The sequence below is a fragment of the Quercus lobata genome, chromosome 10, assembly GCF_001633185.2.
Source record: "Quercus lobata isolate SW786 chromosome 10, ValleyOak3.0 Primary Assembly, whole genome shotgun sequence".
Classification (NCBI taxonomy): domain Eukaryota; kingdom Viridiplantae; phylum Streptophyta; class Magnoliopsida; order Fagales; family Fagaceae; genus Quercus; species Quercus lobata.
In genome coordinates this window covers 12,714,231-12,739,967 of record NC_044913.1, presented here as the reverse complement: position 1 = coordinate 12,739,967, position 25,737 = coordinate 12,714,231, and the positions used below count along the sequence as shown (strand labels likewise).

Genomic DNA, 25,737 nt, shown 5'->3' with positions numbered 1-25,737 from the left:
AAATTAAAACCTAACTTTTACATCTTCTTTTCATGTATCAACTTTTAAATCTTCTATTTTAATACATTCCCCTCTTTCTATAGAACACACACATAAACAAAGCTAGAAGAGTTACAAATTTAGTATCCCTTTTCTATTCTTTGCTCAATGGAGTTGGTTTACTAAGCTCTTTTTTGTTTTTTTTTTTTTTGTCCCCGCTTTTTTGTGGTTTTGATATTCAAGTACAATACAAAACTAACTACAAGAAAATTTATGGAAGAATCCTTGACAACTCTAATGTTATGTCTTATGTTCAAGGCAATTGTCAAAGGCAAACTAAATAAATTTGGAATAGAATGTAGAAGAGCCCTACAACTTCAACATAACTCGAGCATTGTCAGAAAATATCTCTCAAATGCTTTCTAGACTAGAAAAATACAAAAAATATGATCTGGTTTCAGCTATTAAAAGACAGAGTCCTTTCTTTTACACTTTGTAATCCAACTCCATTATGCAAAGAATAGAAAAGGGATACTGAATTTATAACTTCGGGCTTTGTTTACGTGTGTGTTCTATAAAAAAAGGGGAATATGTTAAAATAGAAGATCTAAAAGTTGATACATGAGAAGAAAATGCAAAAGTTAGGTTTTAATTTTTACAAAACCTAACTTTTAGATCTTTTTTTTCTCTTAGTTTTATAGTTTTTTAAGTTTTGAAAGGAGGGAGACATAAAAGGGTAACAAAAATACAAATTTACCTCTGTTTTTAACAGAAGTGGGTAACAAAAGACAAATAGAGCTAATTTCAGGTGAGTAAAGTGTCAATTTTTAGACCACAGGTAGGCAAAGTGTTTTTCGAGCAAATCACAGATGGGCAAAGTGTAATTTCCCCATGATTTTTTAAATAGAAATGCTGTACATTGGAAAATTATTGGTTTTCAGATAAATAGGAATTAGACCCACCAATCTATAGGCTTGCTTATATGTGTTAGTCAATTAAATCTGATCACAGAAGCCATTCTTAAGATTGACCAGTGCTAATTTTGAGACAAGGTCTACTAGATAATCTAATCAAGTTGGATGGATAATATTACTTTGCATTTCTACGAATGCATTACTTTGCATTATCTATCTAAAAGCTGAAGCACATTTATTGTTGCTACGCTCCAATTGAGCCATATCAGCAGCCACGTCATTATCTTTTTTGTTTCCAATTTTTCCTATATATATTTTAAAACATTTTCTCATTTAAGGTAACTTAAAAACTCCATTATTTAAAAATTAAAATATCTTTTAACCATTATTTTTATTATTAATTTTCCAAAACTTTCCCTCTCTTTTACCTCTTCATCTTCCCACTACTTTCTAACTCAATATCATTCTCTCTCTACCCTTTTATCTTCTTTTATTTCGACCGTTCTTATTCTCAACATCTTACTATAAATTTGACATCTTCTTTTCCACTCTATGCATAGTTTTCTCACGCAAAAAAGGTTACTTCTCTCTCTCTCTCTCTCTCTCTATCTCTCTCTCTCTCTCTCTCTCTCAATTTGTTTTTCATTTTTTGTTTGATTTTTTCTTGTTATTGTATCCATACTTTAGGTTGATGAACTTTCGTGTTAATTAGAATTCTACTTTAGGTTGATGTGATTTAGTTTTGTGTTTTAAATTGTTATATTTTTTATTCTCTTTGATTATTAAATATTATCCTACTGCATTATACATATAGTATATAATAATATAATGCTCCTATTATATTACATAACATGACTTGGATAATTTGATGTTTATTGTTATATATTTTATTTTTACTCTTTTTTCTTCTCATCTTATTTTATTCAACATTTAAATTTAGTCGCTTCCTCCGTACTATTAAATTATGCAGCACAAATCAAGAAAATGGCTAGATACACACCTACCTTCCTTTAGGGAAATCAAAATATTTGTGTGATAAAGGGTCATATAATTTATAGTTTACATAGCACTCTTTGAATGTGTCTAGGCCTAGAAATTTGTAGACTTAAAAGGCTATTGAGAATGGACTTTTTGATTCAAGACTAAAAAAATATGGACTACTATATGTCATTTAGATAAAAACCTTTATCATAGATATATTAATTTTATTTTATATTATGTGTTAGCATTGTGTCTTCTTTTTCTTCTTCTTCTAAAAAATATTATGAATCATCTTTAAAGGATGCCAACAATATTGATCTTATGAGAAAAGTTACATAAAAAAAATTGAGAAAAAAAAATGTTTTATATTACAATCTACTAAAAATGCATTTTAAAAAAATGTAAACCTTTTTTTTAATTTTTTTTTTATATCACTAACATATTTTACAGTTACCAAATTTGGTAACTTAAATCTTAATATTATTAAGTTGTTTCGGCCAAAAAAAAAAAGGTTGTCACAAAAGAGGAGTTCTTGTAAATTTTTTTGCAAGATGAAATATCTATTTTGTAGACTACCAAACCAAACTTGATAATTTGCAAATGATGGAATCACTCGCAACAATATTTGCATAGTTATATAGTTCCAGCTAAAGCAATCAAACATACTTTTAGTCTTCAAAAAACACATATCTACCTTAAACGTTCCTTTTAGATAGTTTTAACTTTTCATATAATTTTACCTTTACATATTCATCTATTTTATTTAGATTCTTTTATAATAAAAAATTTTAATTTAGATATTTATAAGTAAACAATGAAATAATAATTCATGAATATTCAAAAACCAAAAAAAAAAAACTATTTATACATATTTATCTTCTACAGTTGTATAATTTTGCATTTATATATTCATCTACTTTAATTCAGATGTTTATAACTAAATAATGAAATCTATAAACAAGATAATTAAAACAATCATATTTCTACAATTCAAAAAGTCACCATTTCTTTTTTTTAAAAAAAAACCGATTTTTTTTTTTTTTTTTTTTTTTTACTTTGACATACCACTAACCTAACCACTTCATACATTAAAAAAAAATTTAATGCTCGTTACTATTTCTATTAAGATATTATGTGTAGGGTTAAAGGCCCAAATTATATATTGGGCCTTGGGCCTTGGCCGAGAGCATGAGCAATCCGAAAAGGAACAAATGGTGATGAATGATTTAGGCTTAGGATTTAATGAGCAAGATACGAATAGGAAGTCAGTCCGAGGAGAAATAACTCCTCAGATACGATAAGTACAACTCAAATATGTATTCTAACAATCAAGGTGACCTTCCAAGAAGCTCCATTGATAGGGACATGCATCATGAACATACGAAAAGGAGGGGAACCCAAAAATATATAAAAGAAAGCTACTACCACAGCATTGAATGCACTACAGCTACTTTTCTGGCCACATTTATGTGGAGAAGACCCTTGAATAGTGCTGCCTTGGCCACCATAACTCACAGAAAGCCAAAGAGGGTGTCTGATGGGACAAGTACTCAAGTAAGGGCTCAAATGACCAACAAGTGTAGGATCAAGATAATCCAAAGGGAACTATATAATGTAAGGGACCTTCCATAAGGAAGGGATCGGAAAAACAAGATAAAAAAGACTGTAGCAATCAAAATTTTATTGATATCCAACTGTTATTGATTTGTATGACAAAATACCTCCTCGGACAGTGAATTCATTCAGCTCTATTTTCCTTGTTTTTACTTGATCATCTTTTAAATCCATACTAGCCATTGTCAAATTCATTAAGGCCTAATTCTTCGACTCACTCTTTACAAATTTATTGTACTAGGCTCATTGGGCCAAGATCCCATACATCTTGGGCTTGGGCTGCAAAACGTGTCCCTACATTATGGATGTCTTAATTGATTAAGACCAAACTAGAGAAATTCTTTTATATTTCCTTGAAAATTCAGAAAGGGGGAAAAAAACCCTTTGAGACATACTACTAACTACATCTAACTACTCTAGTCATCCATAATATCTATTTCTTATTGATAACTATAAAAATTAAAACTAGTGAGGGAATATACAAAGTTATAAAGAATAAATGAAGGAAGAAAAAAAGAAAAGAAATCAAACGTCAATTAGTAACTATGATTTGGAAAATAAAAAAGTGGTCAAAAGAAGTAAGAAATAAAATAGAGATGACTATACAAAGGACATTGAAAACTTTATAATGCAATGAAATCAACTATTACATTCACTTAATTAAATCAATAATCAACAATTAAATATAATAATATAAATTTTAAACTTAAAACTAATCAAAATGATAATGGTAAGAAATGTTATAGACAAGATTATGAAAAATATGATGAAACTATTTTTTTTTTTTTTTTTTTAACTCTTCATAAAGTTTAGGGACAAAAATAGTATTTTATCCAAAAAATTATCACATGTAATGCGTGGGTCTACAACTAGTTGAAATAAAGGCCCACAATTGGAACAGGATCACTCCCTTGTCCCCATCTACTTCCTCCAAAACTTTGTGATCAATAGAAATGGAAATGGATCCCACAAAAAGAGGACAAGAGGCCACCTAGCAGTATTTGCTTCTTGTCATCAAATAAGAGATTTAAAGTTCGAATCCGTGAGCAATCATCCATCATAAAACAAACACCATAGGTTGAAATTCTATATAAGTAAAAAAAAATTAAAAAGTGGTATTATAATTTGATAATTAGGGGAGGACAGATTTGAACCTAGATGCCTCTATTGGAAATATTAGAAAGTGCCAATTGAAGTACAAAGCTCTTGACAACATATGTTTGTTTTGTATAACATAAATATTTTCATCCTTTTTTTTTTTTTTTTGAGTGAGCAAGTGTAAAGGATGCTGCATACGTAAAACCAATTGCTATCTAGAGCATTTGTGATTCACAATAGAATCTGGGCCTCCAGGTTGAGATTCTAGATGGAGGTTTTGTCAAAGCTTATAAAAAGGCTACGATTTCCAATTCATAGAAATGTCTAAAATGTTCATTATTATTTCTATCACCTTCTCGGTGGTGAACTGGTGTTATTGTCGCACACTTGGGACAGATGTACAACATATTTGTTTGCTTTCCAAACGAAATATGCGAGTCGTTTATTTTGGATGTGAGTGAGAGTGTGATTAAGTTCAGTTCTCAAAAGACAAACAACATGATATACTGAACTATATGTGGGAACTGGGAAGTTAGCATTGATATGCAGTGCCTAGACACTAACCAATCACAGGACAGAAGTACTGTATGCCCTCTCAAATGAGTGTTTTGAAGGCCTTTGGATTAAATGGATTTCAAACATTATTTGATCAGAAATACTGGAGAATCACGATAAATGTGGTGAGAATATGCAGTCACAATGCAATGCTGGTGTTAGCAAAAAAAATGGATCCAGAACTGGCAAGTGCTGTAGTGGCAGTGGCAAGATGGTGTGGGATACAAAAGAAACAAATGGATGGCACCTGCTTATGTGTGCAAATACAGATCAGGCAATAAAGTATTACCAAGATGCTACTATTGAGAATGAGGCATAAAAGGACACTGCAATCAGTTCAACTCTTACACCAACTGACTCTACTACTAAGGAAAGGAATCAGAAGCATCATATCCTATCAAGGAAACACAAGGTGTGCAAACATCAATTAGAAGCCATTCCTACTCTTCAGAGACAGTCAATCTAGCTAAAGTGGCACCATGAATGTATATGCATGTTTTTTGGTCTAAGCTTTAGCAACTGTTTTGTCAATTTTAAGTATTTTCATATGGCTGCCCTAGTTGGGTCAGATCTAGTGTCCTAATTTTCTGGCTTCTGTCTAGTTTTGTTTACCTTACTAATGAATTTTGGCATTGTCACAAAAATAAAATAAAATGGAAATCTCACATCCCATAAAACCTTTCAACCATAAAAGTCAAGTTGTTAAAATTTTGCAAAATTGCATCGCAAATTTATTTTCTAAGCAGTTGGATGTGAGATCTTCAGTAAAGTATAAAAACATATGCTGAATATAGTGTAATTAACCTGACTTTGAATAGAATGTAAACAAATTCAAACTTCCACAAACAGAAAATTTCATAAGTTAAAATTTTTCTTATTTGTCTTACTTACAATAATAGGTCACTTAAAAATTTCTTCCATCTGAATACCATTGTCTTCCTGTTCCCTTGAAAGAATTGCTTTAGAAGCTGCTTATCGAAATTTCTGTAGGACCCAGTCATATATCTGATCAACTAATTGACAAATCTTTTTAAACAAGCTATATATTGCATTGAGTACAAAATCAGCTGTGCAGTAGAGACCCTTACAAATTTGTTGGTATAAATGGCGCGGTACCCCTAGGATCAGGATTGGACATAAATTAACCATGAATAGCCATAAGGGAGAAATGATTATTGCGACAATTAGCTCAATAGCAATAATTCCAGAGACCAAACAAATGAACCTCAATATGGGAAGGTACTCATTGTCTTGGGGTAGCATTTTTATCTCCACATATGCAATGCCATAGATGATTGTAGCCATGATAAATAGCAAGATGATAGCAAAATGTGTATCAAGTGGCGAGACACCCAAGACTTGAAAGTGTAGACCAATTAAGGCAGTTGGAAACGAGGTGAGGAAGACAAGAAGCCCATGAAATGCATCAAAGAAAACGCATGCTTCATCACTGGCACATACACAAACAAGAAATCCTTCATGTTTAACATTACTTTTTCTTCCAAATATAAGAAAATCAAAAACCCACAAAATCCACTTAACTTCCAAAAAAAGAAAAGGTTCAACTTTATTAGGTTTATCTCCCAAACCTACCACAATGAGTGCAATTCAATGCGAAGAGATGAACAAGCCACTAACAATATTATTTCATTCACCCTTACAACAAGAAATAATCTCTAAAAATTTGTCTTATCAAGAATTTTAAAAATTCAGTCTTTATGTGTATATGCTTGTGCACTGGTGAGTTCGTAATAATTGAAGTCATTCAATAAGTATAGGTCTGATATAAGACTTATTGTTCCTCATACATGCATTATATTGATGTTGAAATGTAAGCAACAGCCAAATCGTAGTCCCAAAACTTTTGAATCGGTTAGAGATTCTCAATAAACTAATCAAAGTCAGTCATATATAATATTATTTTCTGTCATTCTGTCTTATCCAAAATATACTGTCACCCTTTTACTTGATATGTCCTTTTTTGCTACATCCATAAATGTTATTTCAGATTTTCTCTACCATTTTTTGTTCACTCAACTTGAACCAACTCATGTTCCTCACCGGTGGATTAATCGACCTTCTTTGTACATGTTCAAATTGTCTCAAGCAACTCTCACTCATCTTTTCATCAATAAGATACTCCTATTTTTAAGCGGATTTTTTTTTCGAATCTTATTTTAGTACTTTTACTTATACATCTTAACATTTTAATTCTAGCACAATCTTTCAAGGCTGGCTCTACAATATAAGCCATTTAACTTAGGCTACCTAGTGTAGAAATGTCCCATAAATATGGTCATAATATCATACTTTTACATATCGCAACTTAAAAATTATATATGTCTCCCATCTATTGAATTTTTTCTTTCTTCTGGTCAATATCTAACTAAAAAATGGAAAAAACTCATCTATCCTTTTTTGCTCTTCTTTCACTAGAAGTATCTTTTGATAACTGTTCACCGCCAAAGCCCACCTTTTTTTTTTCCTTTTTACCCCTAAGCTTATTGTCAAAAGTCATATAGGTAATAATTTTATTTTTTTTATAAATATAAATTATTTTATTTTATTCTTTATATATTATGCTTTATATATAATTGATGTGGAAATTTGTAGTATTAATTGATTTTAAGATAATTCATTTTTTACTTGCAAAGGAAAAGAATTTTGTTCTTTTTTTTTGTGTGGATAAAATAGATAGTTTAGGGAGGAGTGATTTGCACCTTGGATCTCTAGAAAAGATCAAGAGGTGCCAACCAGTTGAACTATAAGTTAAATTAAGGTAAAATAGTGCTTTTGATAAATTAAGCTCTATTGTTCTACACTTTAAAATTTATTTCATTTTTGTTATATTGTGATTTTACATTGTCAATGACATTTCTTTAAATCTACTAAAAAAATATTCATATGGGTATGAAAAAATTTTAAATAAAATAAAATAAATAATAATAATTGAATGTCAACAAGGATTAATTGAATGTCAACGGGGGCTTGGCTCAGCTGGATATGGTTCGTTCGCTTTACCTAACACGCTCAAGTTCGATTCCCGCTACCAGCAAGAGTCCGTTGGTGGGCATCACATCCCTAAGCGTGTGTGCTCTGCCCAGGGGTTTAATATAACCCCATTTTTTGATTCTCAAAAAAAAAAAAAAAAAAAAAAACAATATGAAAAAATTTAGGTGAAAATATTAATGGATTGTATTTATTTTAAGAACTAAATTAATAAAATCCTATTTAAGATCAATTATGTCACAAGAAAAATTAAGTGGATTAATCATGCTCTCAATTTAAAATGAGGTTAGCATAGTTTGAATACAAAAACTTCATATTAGTTTCGCATCTTAAAAGGTGAAAAAATTGACTATAAATAAAAAAAAAAATCTTAATATAGAAAGTTATATATATATATATATATATATATGTTCTTTTAATTATTTGATATAGGAAAGAAATAAATTATTTCAAATTATCACACCTTAGACCTCAAATTGCATCGAGATGACTCTGCACTCATTTTATAAAATGTTGTTTCTTAATATCCTTACATTCAATACCATAGAATATAACTGGTGGTGTAGCAATATTTTAACATTTTTCCTTTAACTAAATAGGTATCCAACGATCATACAATACTCTTAATATACTTTTCAACTTCATTCTCCCTGCTCTTATCCTTTTCTACTTTCAACTATTGCCTGAATCTGCTCATTCCACCACCAATCTCTTTAGTTCGCTGCACACATCCTTCGGATTCTCCAAATACTTCTTAATCACTCTTTAAATATAACTACTCATTTCATTCCACAACTTACAAATAGATTCGTATATTCCTCACTTGCTTTCTTCATTTTATCTTTAAACACTACTTGTTTGTCTCCTTTCAAACCCCCCTCTCCTATTTCTTGGGTTTCTCTCTCTAATATATCTAATAGTTTTATTTTTCATTTTCTTATACAAAAATCTAATGCCGCCAACCTATACTGAGTGGTTACGCTTTCCCCTAGTATCACCTTACAATTTTTACAACATCTACCATCAACATGTCAATTTATATTGCTAGTATTTGTCCCACTTTTGAAGGTAATAAAGTGTAATCGTGAATCCCTCTTATTGAACCAAGTGTTTGTTAATATTAAATCATATATTGTTGTAAAGTCTAAAATAGCATCTCTTGATTCATTTCTTACTCCATAACCTTGACCTCCGTGGAGGCATGAACTCTTTCAAAACTCCCATTATCTTTTCCAGCATGACCATTCAGATCTCATTAAATAAAAATCTTTTACTCATTTGGTACCCCTTAAAGCAATTCACCCATATCCTCCCAAAATTTCTTCCTAATGGATTCCCCAACCCTATTTGAGGAGTGTATGTACTACATCAATAGTCTCTTTTCCTAAAACAATTTTTATTAACAAAATTTTATCCCCTATCCTTCCGATCTCAACAATTTTTTCTTTAAGACATTTATCTAGAATTATCCATATCAATTCACATGTTCATCTTTTCCTGTATATCATAATCTATATCATGTACTTTCAATCTCTCTACAATTTTCACCTACTCACTTAATCTCCTGAAGGCACACTATGTTTATTTTCTAATTGTATCTACTATTTACATTAGCTTCCTTGTTAAATGCTCTATGTTCCAAGTGTTTATACGAATTCTATTCCCTTGGACTCATCTGTCTATCAAAGTGCGGGAACTGTTGCTCATTTCTCACTACACCCAAGCACCGATATAATGCCTCTCTTACAAAGAACACTCTTAACTAACCCTTGCCCACTTTTCATTTACTCTAGGGTCCGATGCAGCATGCTGCGGGTAAGGGATGATCCAACTTGTATATGTAGTGGATCCATTTATAATAAAGTGACTAAATCTTATGTTGGTCATTAACATATACAATCCTCCACCTTTTTCCAAGCTTAGTACTAGGGAACAAAGTATGACACTAAGCATAGACATAGTTAGAGTTGTATTTAAAATAGATGCTAAAATGCAAAATTCATCTTCTATGTCTCACTAGAATTCATTTCAATCCTCTAACTTATTATTGTCCATTTCAGTTCACTAATTTTCAAGTTTATTCAATTAAGGCATCTCTATCAACTTTTGTTAAATGTTGTGGTTAATTGTTCAAAATTTTATTTTATTTATTCAATTTTTAAAATTAAAAAATTTAATTAATGATTGAAAAATATTTTCCAGAATTTATATATAAAAAAAAAATTTACCCAAAAAAAAAAAAATAACTAAAGTTGACGAAGAGGCGTAAATTAAATAAACTTGAAACTTAGAAGACTAAAATGAATAAAAACAAAGTTAAAGGAGTAAAATGAATTCTAGTGAAACATAGAGAGTGTGTTTTGCATTTTAGCCTAAAATAAACAAGGGTATAAATTATTCTCTCTTAAAGCCAAACTTAAGGGAAAATCTAATTAGATCTCAAATTAGAGTCTAATTTTATGTCATGTATTCCATTCAATTTCTTAATTTTGGTGCAACTATTACTACACTACAAAAATTGATGAGTCCAATTTAATTTTCTTAATTTTTTGTGCTAAATGAGTTATTAAGTGAGAAAACCATTATTATACAAATAGTGGTTAGACAAACCAAAATTGAGAATAACAATTTAAATGATTTTTTTTTTCATTTGTTTCAAATAAAATTATATTTATTTTATTAGTAGGCATTTTATATTTTCATATATACAAACATATTATATATATATATATATATATACATAAACTTGGTAAAATTTTAATACACATTTAATTATAATTATTTGTAAATGTATCACATGCATATGCATAAGGTTACAAGTTAGTTTTATGTTTATAGATGTAATGAATGGTTTTGACTTATGATCATCTCACCATGTATACAAAAATATGAGACCCCATAACTTTTGCTTACAACATGTGTGTACCAGACTAATTTGCTCAATAAACAACTTTTTCAACAATTAAAATTACTTCTTCCATGCTAAGAGTCTTGTGGTTCAATGGCATTGTCCAAGAGAACTTGGGTTTGAATCCTTCCATCCCCACTTGTTGTAAGGAAAAAAACTAAAACTGATCTTACATGCAAAGGGCAATTCTTGGACAAGTTTTGACTATAGTCGGAGTTCACAACCAACACAAACAAGGTCAATGATTTCTAATCCAAATGGCATTAACTCCTCCTATAATATAAAATATGGGATGAAGCATGAGGTCTGGGGTTCAATACCACCTTTGGAAGCGTGTATAGGAGCACTTATATCAGTGTTTGTATTATAGAAAAAATACCACATTTTAGTCAATCAAACTCAAAATTCACTCACATCAAACTATGTAAAGATGTGTAGAAATTCATGGTTGTTATAGTATCTATGTAAATTTACATTAGAACTATTCATTTTGTATTTAGTTTTTTATTATTTCTTTACGTATCCTAAGAATGGAGGAAGAGAGTGGATGGAAGTTTTTGTATGTGAAAGAAGAAAAATAATTAAAAAAAATTATATCTTAATGAAATGTAAAGTAAAAAAGATAATCTGATGTGAAGTATTTTGAAAAGTGAGTACATATAAAATAATTTTAAAAAATTATATTAAAAAAAAAAAAAAAAAAAAGAGATTGAATTGATTGTAGCATTGGACTGCCATGATAGTCATCCCATTTCAACTCAATTTTTTTTAAGGTATAATTGGATCTAATACAAATTGAACCAAGGAAAATAAACCCCCCCCCCTTCCTCCATCACATCAGCCCAAACAGATCTACATTATGCACAACGCAAGAACTAGACTGACTAATCAATCGATCGATTGATCAGCGTTGATGTTTTGAAAGACTCTAAGACTAAGACTAATTGATGTTTTGAAAGACACCAAGAGAGTGACTGTTACACTAAGACTAAGGCTTCATTTAGTTGGAAATAGAAAAGTGGGAGGATAGAAAATGAGGAAGGGATGGAAAAATTAAGGGATAGAAAAGATTTTATTCCATCATGTTGTGTGGTTGGAGGGCTAGAAAAGTGGAGTGATGAAATTTTTTTTATTTGGTTGAGAAGAAAAATTAGAGGATAAAAAATGTAGAATGTATAAATTTACTCTCATGTCACTAGTAAAGAATATTTAAAAAAAAATATATCTTATTAGGAAAAAATACCCCCAAGGTTGAGGTAAAAACAATAAAGCCAAATGTGTAACTTAAAATGTAAAAAGAAAAAAAAAAATACGCACACACACATCTACGTTACATATATGTGGGGGAGGACTAGGGGTAGATGGGTAATTTCCATCAACTCCTCTCCTCTCCCCATTTTCTCTCCATTTTGAGGGAATTGAATTTTGGTGGGCACAAGGAGAAAAGTGCCAAGCCCCACCATTTTCTCCCCCTTTTTCCCTTCCAACCAAACACACCATTACCCATTTCTCTCCTATTTTCTCTCCCCCATTTTCTATCCACCTAGTTTTCACCCCAACCGAATGAACCGTAAATGAAATACAGATAGATAATGAAGATGGAAGTGTATTGAAGAAAGAGATAACATGGAGACAAAGAGGGGAGAAAATTGAAATAAACAATAGGACCACAAAAACTTACACAACTTTTGCCAACTCTCCATGTGGCGAGTTGAGTGATGAAAAAAACATCAAGAATAAGACTAACTGGCTAAGCAGCATTGAAGTTTTGATCTAAGAGGATGACTGTTACACTAAGACTTACTAAAATATAGAAAGACAAAGAAGATGGAAGTGGAACGAAGAAAAGGATAAACCGGAGATGAAGAGGGGAGAAATATAGAAATGAGCAATGCTAGATTGCTAAGACCACAAAACTTATACAACTTTTGCCACAACTGACCATGTGGATGTACTTCCACTACTCACAACAAGTGACAAAAGTTGTATAAATTTTTGTATTCCTAGCATTTTTTGAAATAAAAAAGGTTAAACGTGCGAATGAGGAAAAGGTAAAGTGGAAAAAGAAAATTAAAAATGAAAGATCTAGAAGAAAAAGAATGGGTGGAGCAAGAAGGGATGGCAATGGGGCGGGACAGGTTCAAAGGATGGAGTCTTTGCCCTCGTCCCACATGGCTTCGTCTTACTCCATCCCCACCCTGCCCCCATGACAGGGAGAATTTTCTTGCCCCATCCCCGCCCCTTGGGGCCCCACCCTATCTCATAAAACTCTACTTATTAATTTGCCCACAACTATTACAATTTTTTTTAATAAAACCTATTTTGTTAGTAAAAATATACTTGAAATTACAAATAAATTTATCCCATCAAGTCAAACTAATTTTTAACAAAAATTGAATAATATTATTAAAGTATTTAACAAGATAATATCACAACAAAAACAAAAATCCCATAATACAAAATCAATGATTCAATAGTATATAAATTTATTTATAATAAAGACAAAAGAAAAATGTTAAAATTGGTATCTTATTTTCAACCTTGCTAGAGAAAAAAAAAAAGGCTAAAAGCCTTATTGGGTATAATAAAATAAATTGATGATACATTTGTTTAAATAGTAGGGTTATAGGGTATGAAAAATTTACAATTTAACATTTATCAATGCAAGGCAGGGCAAGGCGAGTTGGGTCTAAAAAGTCTAAACCTGTCCCCACTTCACCCCGTAGTGCGGGGCTAAAATCTCGTCCCATTTCCACCCCACCACCTTTGTGGGACTAGGAAAACCCGCGTGGGGCAAAGTGGGGAGAGACAAGTCAAGTGGGGCGAGATGGGGCAAAATTGTCATCCCAAAACAAAACCAAAAAAAAGAGTCGGCTCCTACGTGGGGGTAAGCTAAAAAGTGGGCCTAGTGAATCTTAGGGCTTATGGAAGGGAATAATTAAATTTTTTAGTGTGCATTACTGAATAATTAAATTGGCCCATAACTACTGAAAAAAAACTAGTCAGATTAAATTATTTTATAAAATAACTATCATTATATTTAATTGCATATATCTATCAAAATAAAATTACATATATGTATATATATTATTTTGGGTTTTTTTAATAAATAAAATGTCAGTACTTGTATTAAGTTAATATATTGGTTTTATAAAATATGTGGATTTTAATTTTTTATATTATGTGTACGAAGAAGTAGCAGTAATTTTGAAATGATATAGAATTAACCAGAATTAAAATATTTCATTTCTTTGGCTATCAGAAGTTCAGAACAGTCTCCAATACAATATGACTATAATTTTAGTGTGTATTCCAGAACCACTCCTCTCTTAGTACTAAAATAAGAAGTCCTGCCATCTAACCACATCCTCATGTGGTTACTGAAATTTTCATCCGAGTGAGTATTATTGTTTTCTTTAATAATAGTAGTTGACAATAGCGGGCAACGCACAATAGAATTAGATTTGTTTTAAAAATATTTCTATATTTTAATAATATAAACGTAGTGGGGATGTTGACAATTAATATGAATGTTTTTTCTGTGCTGAATAATATTATTTTTAAAAGATTATTGTCTTTTAGTTTAGATTCTTTAATCTTCATTTAATACAATAAGAAGATTCAGAAAGTTAGTTATTATCATTTTAACTTTCAAAAATACCCCTAAATTAATGAACTTATCATCCTTTCTAATATATAAAAAATGGATTAAAACTGTAAATAAACAAAAATTAAAATATAAAAACCTAACCAACGTTCATTGAAAAAAAAAAAAAAACCTTCCCACTTCCCCAATTCCTCCTGCCCCACATTCTAAAAATAAATAAATAAAATACTATCAGCATTATTTTCTTCAGCACTCATTGTATGATGTACTGAATTCTTTTCAATGATCAAACATTTTTCTGTCAAAATTTGTAAGCATTTAAACCAAATTTATTTACTACTTTATCAATTTAATTATATTGTGTATCATACTTTTTTAACTACATATATTGTGAATTTGTAACTCTATGACATTCTGTGATGCGTGAACTATACGAAAGGTGTTACGAAGTATTTAAACAAAATTTATTTATTACTTTATCAATTTAATTATATTGTGTATCATACTTTTTCAACTACATATATTATGAATTTGTATCTCTACGACATTCTGCAATACGTAAACTATACGAAAGGTGTAATAAAAAATTTGGTTATGAATTGAAAATTATGACATTAAACCAAAAAAAAAAGTCTCATTGCACGCACTCTTTATATTAAGAAAAATACTTTGCCCACAACACTTTTACAATAAATTCTAGGTAATAAATTGTTAGTGAAGTGGGCAAAAAAATAATTTAAGCGGTGGATTCAGATTAAAACTAATAACAACTAACAATCTAAAATTTGTTATGAAAATATTATGAATGTAGCACTTCTCTTATATTAAAAGTAACAGTGCATTTGTTTCAAAAACTTAGTGGCTTATGCTTAACAAATATTAAACTAATTTCAAAACAAAAAGGAAAATCTTTTTTTTTTTAACATATTCTTTCATTTTTATGCATTGAAAAGGAAATTGCCATGATATTTGGTATTTCTGAGATTTAAAAGAACAATCGAATTCCATTTTGATAGATAATTGCATTGTAGTGTATAAAGAAATAGTTATTTTGTGTTTTTTTTTTTTTTTTTGGTTGATATTTTGCTAAACACTAAGTAGTTGCTAATTTCAATCGTCATTAAAGATAAAAATAAAATAAATAAATAATTGGTTCATACTTTGGACTCCCTCAATAATAGAAATCCTCCGTCCCTGTCCCTTAACCTAGTCTAATCCGCTTGAATTTGTGAATTTTGAACATCAATCCATATGTAGACCAAGAAGTCCAAATAATACTATGTTAAATTATCAAATCAAAACAAAGCAGGCGAACTTATGTCTCAAAATAATTCATACATCCAGAATATTTTTCTAACTATGGAATGAGACAAGTCCAATTCCCATAAACAACTCTATTTAGACCTTGTTTAATTTTTTTATGAGAAACAGGCTAAATTGCTTTGTATTCGGTTGAAATGAGTAATAAGCTTTGATAGAGCACCATCCCATCAACTTATTTAACAGAAGATATCAAACACAAATTTATTTATATATATATATATATATATATCTTCTTCTTTTTTTGTGATAGTTACAATATGTTATTACCCGTAGCTCAAACTCTTTCCCCCTATACACCAAGAACTTTGTATGCTTAAAACAACTTAAATAAGTCCTTTAACACAATGTTTGGGAGTCTTTAAAATAACGGAATGAAATAAAATGGATAGAATAAAAAATTGAATGGAATATAGTGTATTTTCTCTGGTGTGTTTGGGACTTTATTAAAAAGTGATTAAATCAGTATGTCACCTCCATTTCATTAGATGAATGAGTGCTCCTCCCACTTTGGAAGGAATGTTTAGGAGGAAAATGGAATGGAATGAGTATTCCATGCTAGCCATTCTATTTATCCTGAGAAAAAAACCAATGCTGGAATAGTTTAAGAAAGGCAACATTGGACTTTAAAAGCTCTGAAAGGCCCAAAAATAGGTCAGATATGGGCCTGTTCCCAGGTCACAGCTAGCGGTTTTCCAGCAACCAAACACATCCTTTTTTTTTCTTTTTTTTTTGACTGAAAAGGTAGAAAACACATCCATTTTGGGTTCCACAAGGTTCCATAGACGAGCAAGAATCAAAGCCCTACCTGTGACCAGACTCATAACAGATTTATCGGTTTTGAATACAAGTCTAAATGAAGTAGATCTCTACTGCAAGCAGCTAGTTGATCAGAAGATATAGTCCTAACTCCTAATGGACGAAAGACTCACTTAATAAAGATTATTTAAAAAGCAATACGATTCGCTAGGAAAGAAGTTTTATTTTCAATTAACCTCTACCAACTCATGCCCTATAAATAGAGGGGTAATACTTCAAAAAAGGAAATTGAGATGGTCTTAAACTTTGCTGAAATTTCTTTGAAGAGAAAAATACACACCCAAAAAAAAAAAAAAAAAGCCACTACTAAAATTACTTGACCCTTGGCATTCAAAGTAAATTGTATATATGATAAATTAATAACACAACTAGGCCTTCCTAAGATGAAAATCTTAAAGGAGCCCAACCCTTAGGTTGCATTTGGGAACATGGATTTAGACTTTGGATTTGGATTTGAAATCAATCAAGGGATTTGGAATTCATTATTATGCAATTCATGGATTTTTAATCCCTAGTTTGGACCATTTATATGGTTAGAAGTATTTGAATTTATTTCCATTAGTGGGGAAAAAAATAGATGCGAAAGTTACATATTTAGCAGAGAACAAAGAATAATAATAAAAAGTTTGCAGTAACATAACTTTCTAGCGATAAAAGTCATAATTAACATATAATTTTAATGAGTACGATAAAAATAAATGTTAAATCTTAAGAAATTTTTTTTACAAACACCATTCAATCAAACAAACAAATAAATCAACTCAGCCAATTTTCAACAATTCAGCATCTGATACCCAAAAATTAGGAGTTACAACATCAGGGGCATAAACTCTAGTCAAATCTCAAGCATTGACTATCTTAAACCAACAAGCATAACAAGAAACCTGACTCGCAAAGGAATATAACCCATCTCTTCTTCCACTTTTTTTCCCATCTCATTCCCCCTCTGTTTTAGTTGGATGCACAAATATCTTCTATCATCAGCCTTAAAGAACAGAGCAGCTTGAAAAACTTTAAAGCAAACATACAACCATGCCATTACAGAAAAATACCTTTTCCCCTTTTCCTTCCTGCTAATTTTTATCCTAATCACGAATCAGAATATAATGGGAAACTCTGTTCTTAAATCTTCAAGGAGTCCCAAAAAACCCAAGCAAAACAACACATACCCACTTCCCCTTGAATTTGAAATTAAAAATATCACTTTTTTCCCCTAAAATCAAAACCAGCATGAATAAGTGAATTTGAGGTTTTCCAATGTAATAGTTCATTTCCTCCATTTACTTTGTCTGATTTGCTTGAAAGATGTAGTCTTTAAAATTCTTAGTTCTGTTTTGTTCTCATGCCTACCTTAGTACACATCCTGTGTGCTTTGGCCTTTTGTATTAGTTTTCTATCAATGAAGTTTTATTACTTATTAAAAATATATATATATCCTGCGTTTTCTAAGCAACAAAACAATAGGAAAATCCAACCACCTGATGTAGGATAAATTGGGTGCTTGTGGTAGGTTAGGGTTTAGGAGGAATTGTGAATATAGGATTCAGAATTGTAGAACAAGTGTTAGCACTCAAAATTAGGTAGGGTTTGATGAGAGTTTTTTTTACCGCATGATAGAGAAATTATGTGGGATTTCATGGTTTTCATAGGTAAGTGTGAGGGGTTAAATTGGGATTTTAAAGAAGAAGAAAAAGATAGAAATTAACAGTGTTCAGAATTGACACTAGAATTTAGCTCATAGGCTTGTTTTGGATTCCATACTTTTCCACAAACAATTCCTAATCAGTGCATCCTCAACCCTCCAAACAGCATACCTAGGATCCATAATAGGAGGGAGATCATCATTTATATTAGTAAACTTCCTCCTATCAAAAGAAAAACCTCAATAGCCTAGGCCCATTCTGCATAATAACTCCCCTTAAGAAAAATCAAAGTAATAGAGAGCATCTCAGAGGGGAATAAGAAATTGGGCTATATACCTTCCTTGGATTCCAATAAGCACCCAATTAAGACAAAGAAAGTAAACAAATGAATAAGATCTGGCTCCTGTAAGCAACACTAAAAATATATGGCAACAAAAACCATGTCTGACACTCAGTCCACAAAGAACCCGTATTCCCACAAGACAACCACCATCACTCCTCACAACAACCCAGAAATTAAAAAAGCAACACAACAGTTCCAAACCAACATATCAGATGCAACCATGGAAGATTAAATGTTACTACTCTAGCAAATTTGCCGATTCAAGATTTATTTTATGGGCCATGCTTGAAGTCTAATTGAAGTAAAAGTCATGTGATTTTAAAGGTCTAGTTATGTGTTTTTGGGTTAAAACAGTTTTTTATTTGGGCTTTTATTTAGTAAGTTAAGGTCATTTTTGTATTCAGGAGCAAATTTGTGATTTCTGCAATCCCTAAAAATTAAGGATATTTTGGTAGTCTAGTTGATTTTAGGATTTTCTAGACTTAAATATCTTACATTTTATTTTCTTAGACTCCAATGACCCATGGATCAGAAGTGTAACATAAAAGACAATGGGATGCTCTACCTGACTGGGGTAAACTGGAAGCAAAGGAAGAAGCGACTCCCTTATGCTGAGCTAGGAAATGAGCATACTCTTCCGTTGGTATGGAGATCAATTCTATCTCTAGAATCATCTTGGGAGTTTAATGTAGTCAATGAAGGACAAAGTTCAAGCATGGTATTCATTACAGTTTTGCCTTTGAATACAAAATTGACCATAACATGTTAATTAAAACTCATATTGAAACCGTTTTAACCTAAGGAAAAATATAAGTAAACCTTCAAAATCAAATGATTTTTACTTCAATTGGACTTCACAAGTAGGCCCTTAGAAGAATTATTAAGTAATAACAAATTCATCTTCTATGGCATCAATCCCCTAAAAAAACAGTGACTCTATAAGTAAAACAAACCATGAATTGTGAAATACTTAAGAAACCCAATACATATATATATAATTAAAAAAAAAAAAAAAAAAAAGACAAACAAAATGAAAATGGCAGCCAAAAATAAAAATCAATTATTTTCATAGCCGCTAAAGGCAAACATGCCTTCCAGTTTCAACCAATAATTTTAACAATTACATATTAATAAATATCATAGACTTAAGATGCTTAACAAACACTTCTAAATAATCCATCCCAAATTATGCATATGCAGGAGCTAACCCCTAAAAGCATCTCCAACAGGAGAGCTAAATACAAAATCCTCTCTACCATAGAGAGTGAACCCATAAAATAGGTTTCTAATGGACTCTCTATACCCGAATTTTTTTTTGATCATGAACAATAGCTCATCAAGTCTAATAGGCTACTGTTTATTCTTCAAATGTTTTTTTCCTATCATAATAATCAGGTATTGAATAAAAAAAATATTGGAAGATGTGTAATTGTTAAAAAAATAAATAAATAATGAATGAAGAAATAATATTTAAATGAAATAGAGAATAGGATAGAAAATCTGTTGAAAAGTATATTTGAAAAAGTAGGTAGTTAAAAGAAAAAAGTCATTGCCCATTTTCCATTCTCGAATCAGTACAAAAATTTGTTTAATCTGTTGGAGATGCTCTAAGTACAATGAGCTATACAGGCACATATACAAACATATTTATACAAGAACCCAAATCTTTTTGATAGGCGATAAAGAGCTTCCAAAATTAAAACCATTAAAGTTGATACTTATAGAAAACAAAAGGCAAAGAATCAATTATGAAAAAAAAAATTGATCCAAGTAACAATCAAATTTGAAAAACGAAGAAATAGAGAGAGATTAAAGCTAGAACAAAAACCTGTTCAGTCGGTGATAAATAGCTTCCAATATTGAATCCTTCAATTTGATGGCTAAATCCAGAGCAGCAATGCAACTGAAATTTGTATAAAACAAAAGACATAAAATTAATTATTAAATTAAAATTGATCCAATCATCCAAGTGACAATAAATTTGAAAATTTTAAAAACAAAGTAAAATAGAGATAATAAACCAAGAACCCCAAACCTGTTCCGTAGGCCATAAAAAGCCTTCAAAATTAAAACTTTCAATAGGATCGTGAATCTCCCACTCCCAGTCGCATTTGAGTTGAAACTGATTAAAAAAGAAAATCAACAAACAAATATAGATGCAAGTAACAATCCAACATGTAACCTGAAAACAAATAAATAGAGGCATTTAACATTTGAAACTGGCGGAGAAGAGGGCTATGATAGGAATAGTTTTGGTTAGGGTTAAGCCTTTTTTATGGGAGAGGGAACGCGAAGGTGAAGAAGAGACGCTGCTCGAGCACTAATTTCTAAAATTCCTAACCTTGTCGGCGAAGTTGTCGGAAACTTGAAAATGGCAAAAATATCCGTGGGAAAGTGAGGTATTGAAAAAGTAACGTATGAAATTGGAATTTTGAAAAAGTTGGGTGTCTGATAAAAATGGTTTAAAGGTATTTTTTGAAAAAATTAGATGTTTGCCTAAGCATCCACATAAGTGGAAGCAAAATTAGGTAAGACACAAATTTTATACATTTTATCTCAAAAATATTTCAAATCAGTATTTTTAAAATTGTGTAAAATTGTGTATATCTCTACACGAGCTACAGTAATCGTGTAAATATACATGGTTACTATAACTCGTCCATTTATTATTTTACTAATTTCTCGTTCACTTCTTTTTTTTCTCTTTCTTCTTTAGGCTCAACAAACTCAGTAACTTCTCTTCTCCTCATCTTCTTCTTTTTCCTCAGATGCACACAAACACATCCACACACAAACACATCCTCAAAAACAAATCAACACAGAGATACACTTGCTCAAAAAAAAAAACAAAGACATACACAAACACACCCACACACAAACAAACCCAAACAGACAAACAACAAAGAGATAGATCGGTGCTTATCGAAACGATTGGTGCTTGACTAGAACGATCGGAGCTCGTGGGTCTTGCTTGATCGGAGCTCGTGGGTCTCACCTGATCGGAGCTCGTGGGTCTCGCTTAATCTAAGCTCGTGGGTATGGGTCTTTGCTTAATCGGAGCCTGATCGGAGCTAGGGAGATACACTAACTGATCAGTGCTTGTGGATCAGAGCTAGGGAGATCTCAGTAAAATTTGATCTGGTCGGATTTGATCGGTGCTTGTGATCGAGATGGTGTGGATTAGACCAAGAGGGAGAGTTGATTCAGAAATGGGTATAGAGAGAGAGTAACAAATCAAAAAAAAAAAAAAAAAAAAAGGTAGAGAGAGAGAGAGCGCGCGTATGTATAGGGGTTAGTTGAGGGAAATAATAAAAAAATTTGAGAAAATTGATTATTTAAATAAAAGAGGTTATAGAATAGATAAACTGATGTGGGTATTTTGTAAAAACGGATGTGTAAAATAGAAAAAATAAATTTTTAGTGTAAAAATGGGTGTGTAAAATACACTAACTGATGTGGTTGCTCTAATACTTATAAAATTGGAGGTTGGAGTTATAAATTATCAAAAAGAACAAGATATATAAATATATATATATATATTTATATATAAGAGAATTTTTTATTTTAATTATCTCTCTTAATACAAGTTATGGACAAAATATTTTTACAAAAATTTCACAATAAAGTCTATAGGACAAGTTGTTAATGGTAGATAAATAATAATAATGTCATTAATAGGTCCAAATGAGAACCAATAACAACTTACTGTGTAAAATTTATTACGAAATTGTTATGAAAATATTGTGTCAATAACACAATTTTTTTTAAAGAAAATGGCACTAATTTAAAGAGTAGAGAAATACAATAAAATGTGATAATATTTTCACAATACTATTTGTTTTCAGTTGTATTCTAGTCTTATAAAAAATTTGATACCTCAACTGTTTTAAAACTTTTGTGATAATTTATTGTGTCCTAATACAATTATAATTTTCATTTTGTAAATTTTCTTGCATGGACACGTATCCTACTCTACCTTTTACTTTTATTTTTTTTTCCTCAACTACACGTTTCCTTTCACCCTTATGTTCTTCCATCCTTATCCTCTTTCTCTGCTTCTCATCTTCTTTCTGCTTCTCATTTTCTCTAATTTCATTAAAAATCAATTAAGGTGAGTTCTGTAGCAGAGCAGCACGGAGAGGACCTTCTTCCACCTTTATATTCTCCCATCCTTATCTTCTTTCTCTGCTTCTCACCTTCTTTCTGCTTTTCATTTTCTCTAATTTCATTAAAAATCAATTAAGGTGAGTTCTGTAGCAGAGCAGCACGGAGAGGACCTGAGAGGCCCTTTGCAACACGAGGACCTTTGCAGCAGCACAAAGAGGCCCTTTGCAGCCTGGAGAGGACCTTTGTAGCAGCACAGAGGGCAATTTGGTAATTTAACACTGCCTTCATCAGTAATATTGATGAAACGCAAATTAGCTTTTACAAAAAGCTCCGAAGAGCTGCCCACTGCCAAAATTCTCTTCCTTCACAATTTCAAAACGCAGCTTTTAGCTAAAACTGCTTTTAAAATCTAACCAAACGCTCATATTATTTTTTGGGTTGGGTTTTAAAAAGCGTATTTTGCCTCTTATACTTGTGAGTGATCACTGCATAATCTACATCTTACAAATATAAATATCTGTAGAGTGACTTCCGCACTAAGTGTGCAGTGGTCACTTTTTTTTTTTTTTTTTAACCTTCTGAAAGTGCAAACAAACCGGGCACTATATCTCTATCCTATCCAAAAAAAAAACTATATCCATGGGACTAAATAATATTATTTCTTTCTGTACCCAGACTGTTGCATAGAGAGGGGGGAAAATAATAATAAAATCTAAGAAAAATTCTTTAAAACTTTATATTCTATATTTATTGTAAACGTTTTACAAATGTACATATTTATTTAGTTTATCATTTACGAAACCAATAATCACCCAAAAATGATCATAAATACTTGTAATACAATACTATTACACATGCATTTTTTGAACTAAAATTATAAGTTAAAGGATAAAAAAAGTTGTGTTTAGTTCACACAGGAATGCTACACAGAAGAGTTTAAAATTTGTCTTATATATCTAAGAGATAGACATTTTAAATATATACCATTGTAAGTTTTTTTTAAAATATTATTTCCTCTCTTCTTGTGTGTTAATAATTAGTATTTTAAAAAGTATGTTACACACAAGTATTTTATATATTGAAATTGTAACTTTAATTCACAATTTCAGTTAATAAAACATTCGGTATACCCCAAAAAAAAAAATACTACTATCTTAAAAAGATTTAAATCATCTGTCCTATATTTTATTCTAATATAATATTTATTTTTCGGTTATTTTTTTACAATTTTAATTTATGAGAAGAGATGGAAAGAGAAAAGGCAAAACAAATAAATAAAACACTATTTATATACGGTTTTTTTTATGGGATATTTATTATTTACACTGTTATTATAATTAACATGTAAAATTGAATAATTTTAAATAAAATGATTGCAGTCATTTTTGGGATTAAATATGCATTGACGGTAAAAAATTGAAAATTGAAAACACTATAACATCTTTTAAAAAAAATACTATAACAAAATAATTTTTAAATATACAAATAATTCTGTATAATTTTCTTTTAATGAAAATTTTATTAAAAAAGTATTTGTGAGTTTCATAAACCGTGCATAACATCCTATAGAAACACAACACAACCACAAAACGGGCATCTTAAAAAAAATAAAGAAAAAAAGCAGACGTAAAATATTGCCTTTAATCAGTACCCAAACGGGTTACAAAAATCTATCACTGTTATAAAATAAAAATAAATAAATAAATAAGAACAATAACCTGTCACTGTCAGCATCTCACGTCTTGAAATCAAAACAGCATAAAGAGCTTGTTCTTCTTTTGGCTACTGCCCGTCTGATGAGTTGCTCCGGCAGCGCCGGTTTATTTTCCGCCGATTTGTCCATCTCCAACGATCTTACCAGAAACGGCTGAAAAAATGGCCGGAGCCGACGAACAGAGATCAGAAGTATGTTTTAAAAACCGGACCGGAGGTAAAACCGGATTTGCCTCCGGTTACCGGTTTTCACAGGTTTTGACCTGGGTTCTTGGGTAGGGTAGTGAGATCCGACGTGGAATAAAGAACGCCGTTCTTGAAAATAATATTTTTGCGAGGCGAGACGGTGGAATTTCTCTATTGCGAGACCGTGGAATTTAATCTCTATTGCGAGACGGTGGAGAGAAACGAAAGCGAACATCTAGCTACGTTAGATAGATGGTTTCGGCATGCTGGGTTAGTTACCGTCCTTGAGGAGAGGCATGGAATGCCCCGCGTTGTCATTCCAAAAACGCCCGACTTGCTGCAACTCGAGTGAGCTACTTAAATCTCATCTCCCCGGACTTTGTGCAGTGTACCACATAAGAAGAAAATACTACTCAAGATAGCATATATAGTAAAGAAGAAAATGAAGACAGTGGACTAACCTGTCATGATTTCTAAGAGCAGCATCACATTCGGAAATGATAATTGTCTCCGAGTCCGATTCAGACTTTGTGCTTCTTCCGGCCATCCTTGGTGTGTGATACGTGGTTTGCTTCTTCCAGCACTATGCACAAATATAGGAATACTACAAATATAAGTGTCAATTCAAGTTCTTCAACCCAAAAAAAAAATGCTAGTGTCACAGGAAGTGGCACAGTTTATTTGTTAATGCAGAGACTTGTGTTGTGTGGGGGCATAAAGGTGAGAGTCTGTACTTTGTGTATCGGGAACAAGGCGGTGACCGAGAAATTATTAGAACCTCTGACTCGGTCGTCTACACCCTACCAACCAATAGAAATATGACAACTGTTAAAAAGGGGGGAGTCTGCTTCTATTAACCACACTTGCTAAGAAACTTAACTCTAGTTTAAGGCTCCGTTTGTTTCGACTTCAAACGGAATTCAGAAATTCTTTTCCGGAAA

The 25,737-nt window shown here is 31.2% G+C and overlaps 1 protein-coding gene across 1 annotated transcript; it reads right to left on the bottom strand.

Annotated features, from left to right (window-relative positions):
- Window positions 1–5,951: 5,951 nt before the first annotated feature.
- On the bottom strand, window positions 5,952–21,433 carry LOC115964352. Its single transcript, XM_031083686.1, has 5 exons — window positions 21,413–21,433; window positions 21,132–21,238; window positions 20,826–20,912; window positions 20,619–20,693; window positions 5,952–6,591 (listed from the first exon to the last, which is right to left on the bottom strand). The coding sequence occupies exons 1-5, from the start codon at window positions 21,431–21,433 to the stop codon at window positions 6,114–6,116; spliced, it is 768 nt and encodes a 255-aa protein (XP_030939546.1). The 3' UTR covers window positions 5,952–6,113.
- Window positions 21,434–25,737: the final 4,304 nt, after the last annotated feature.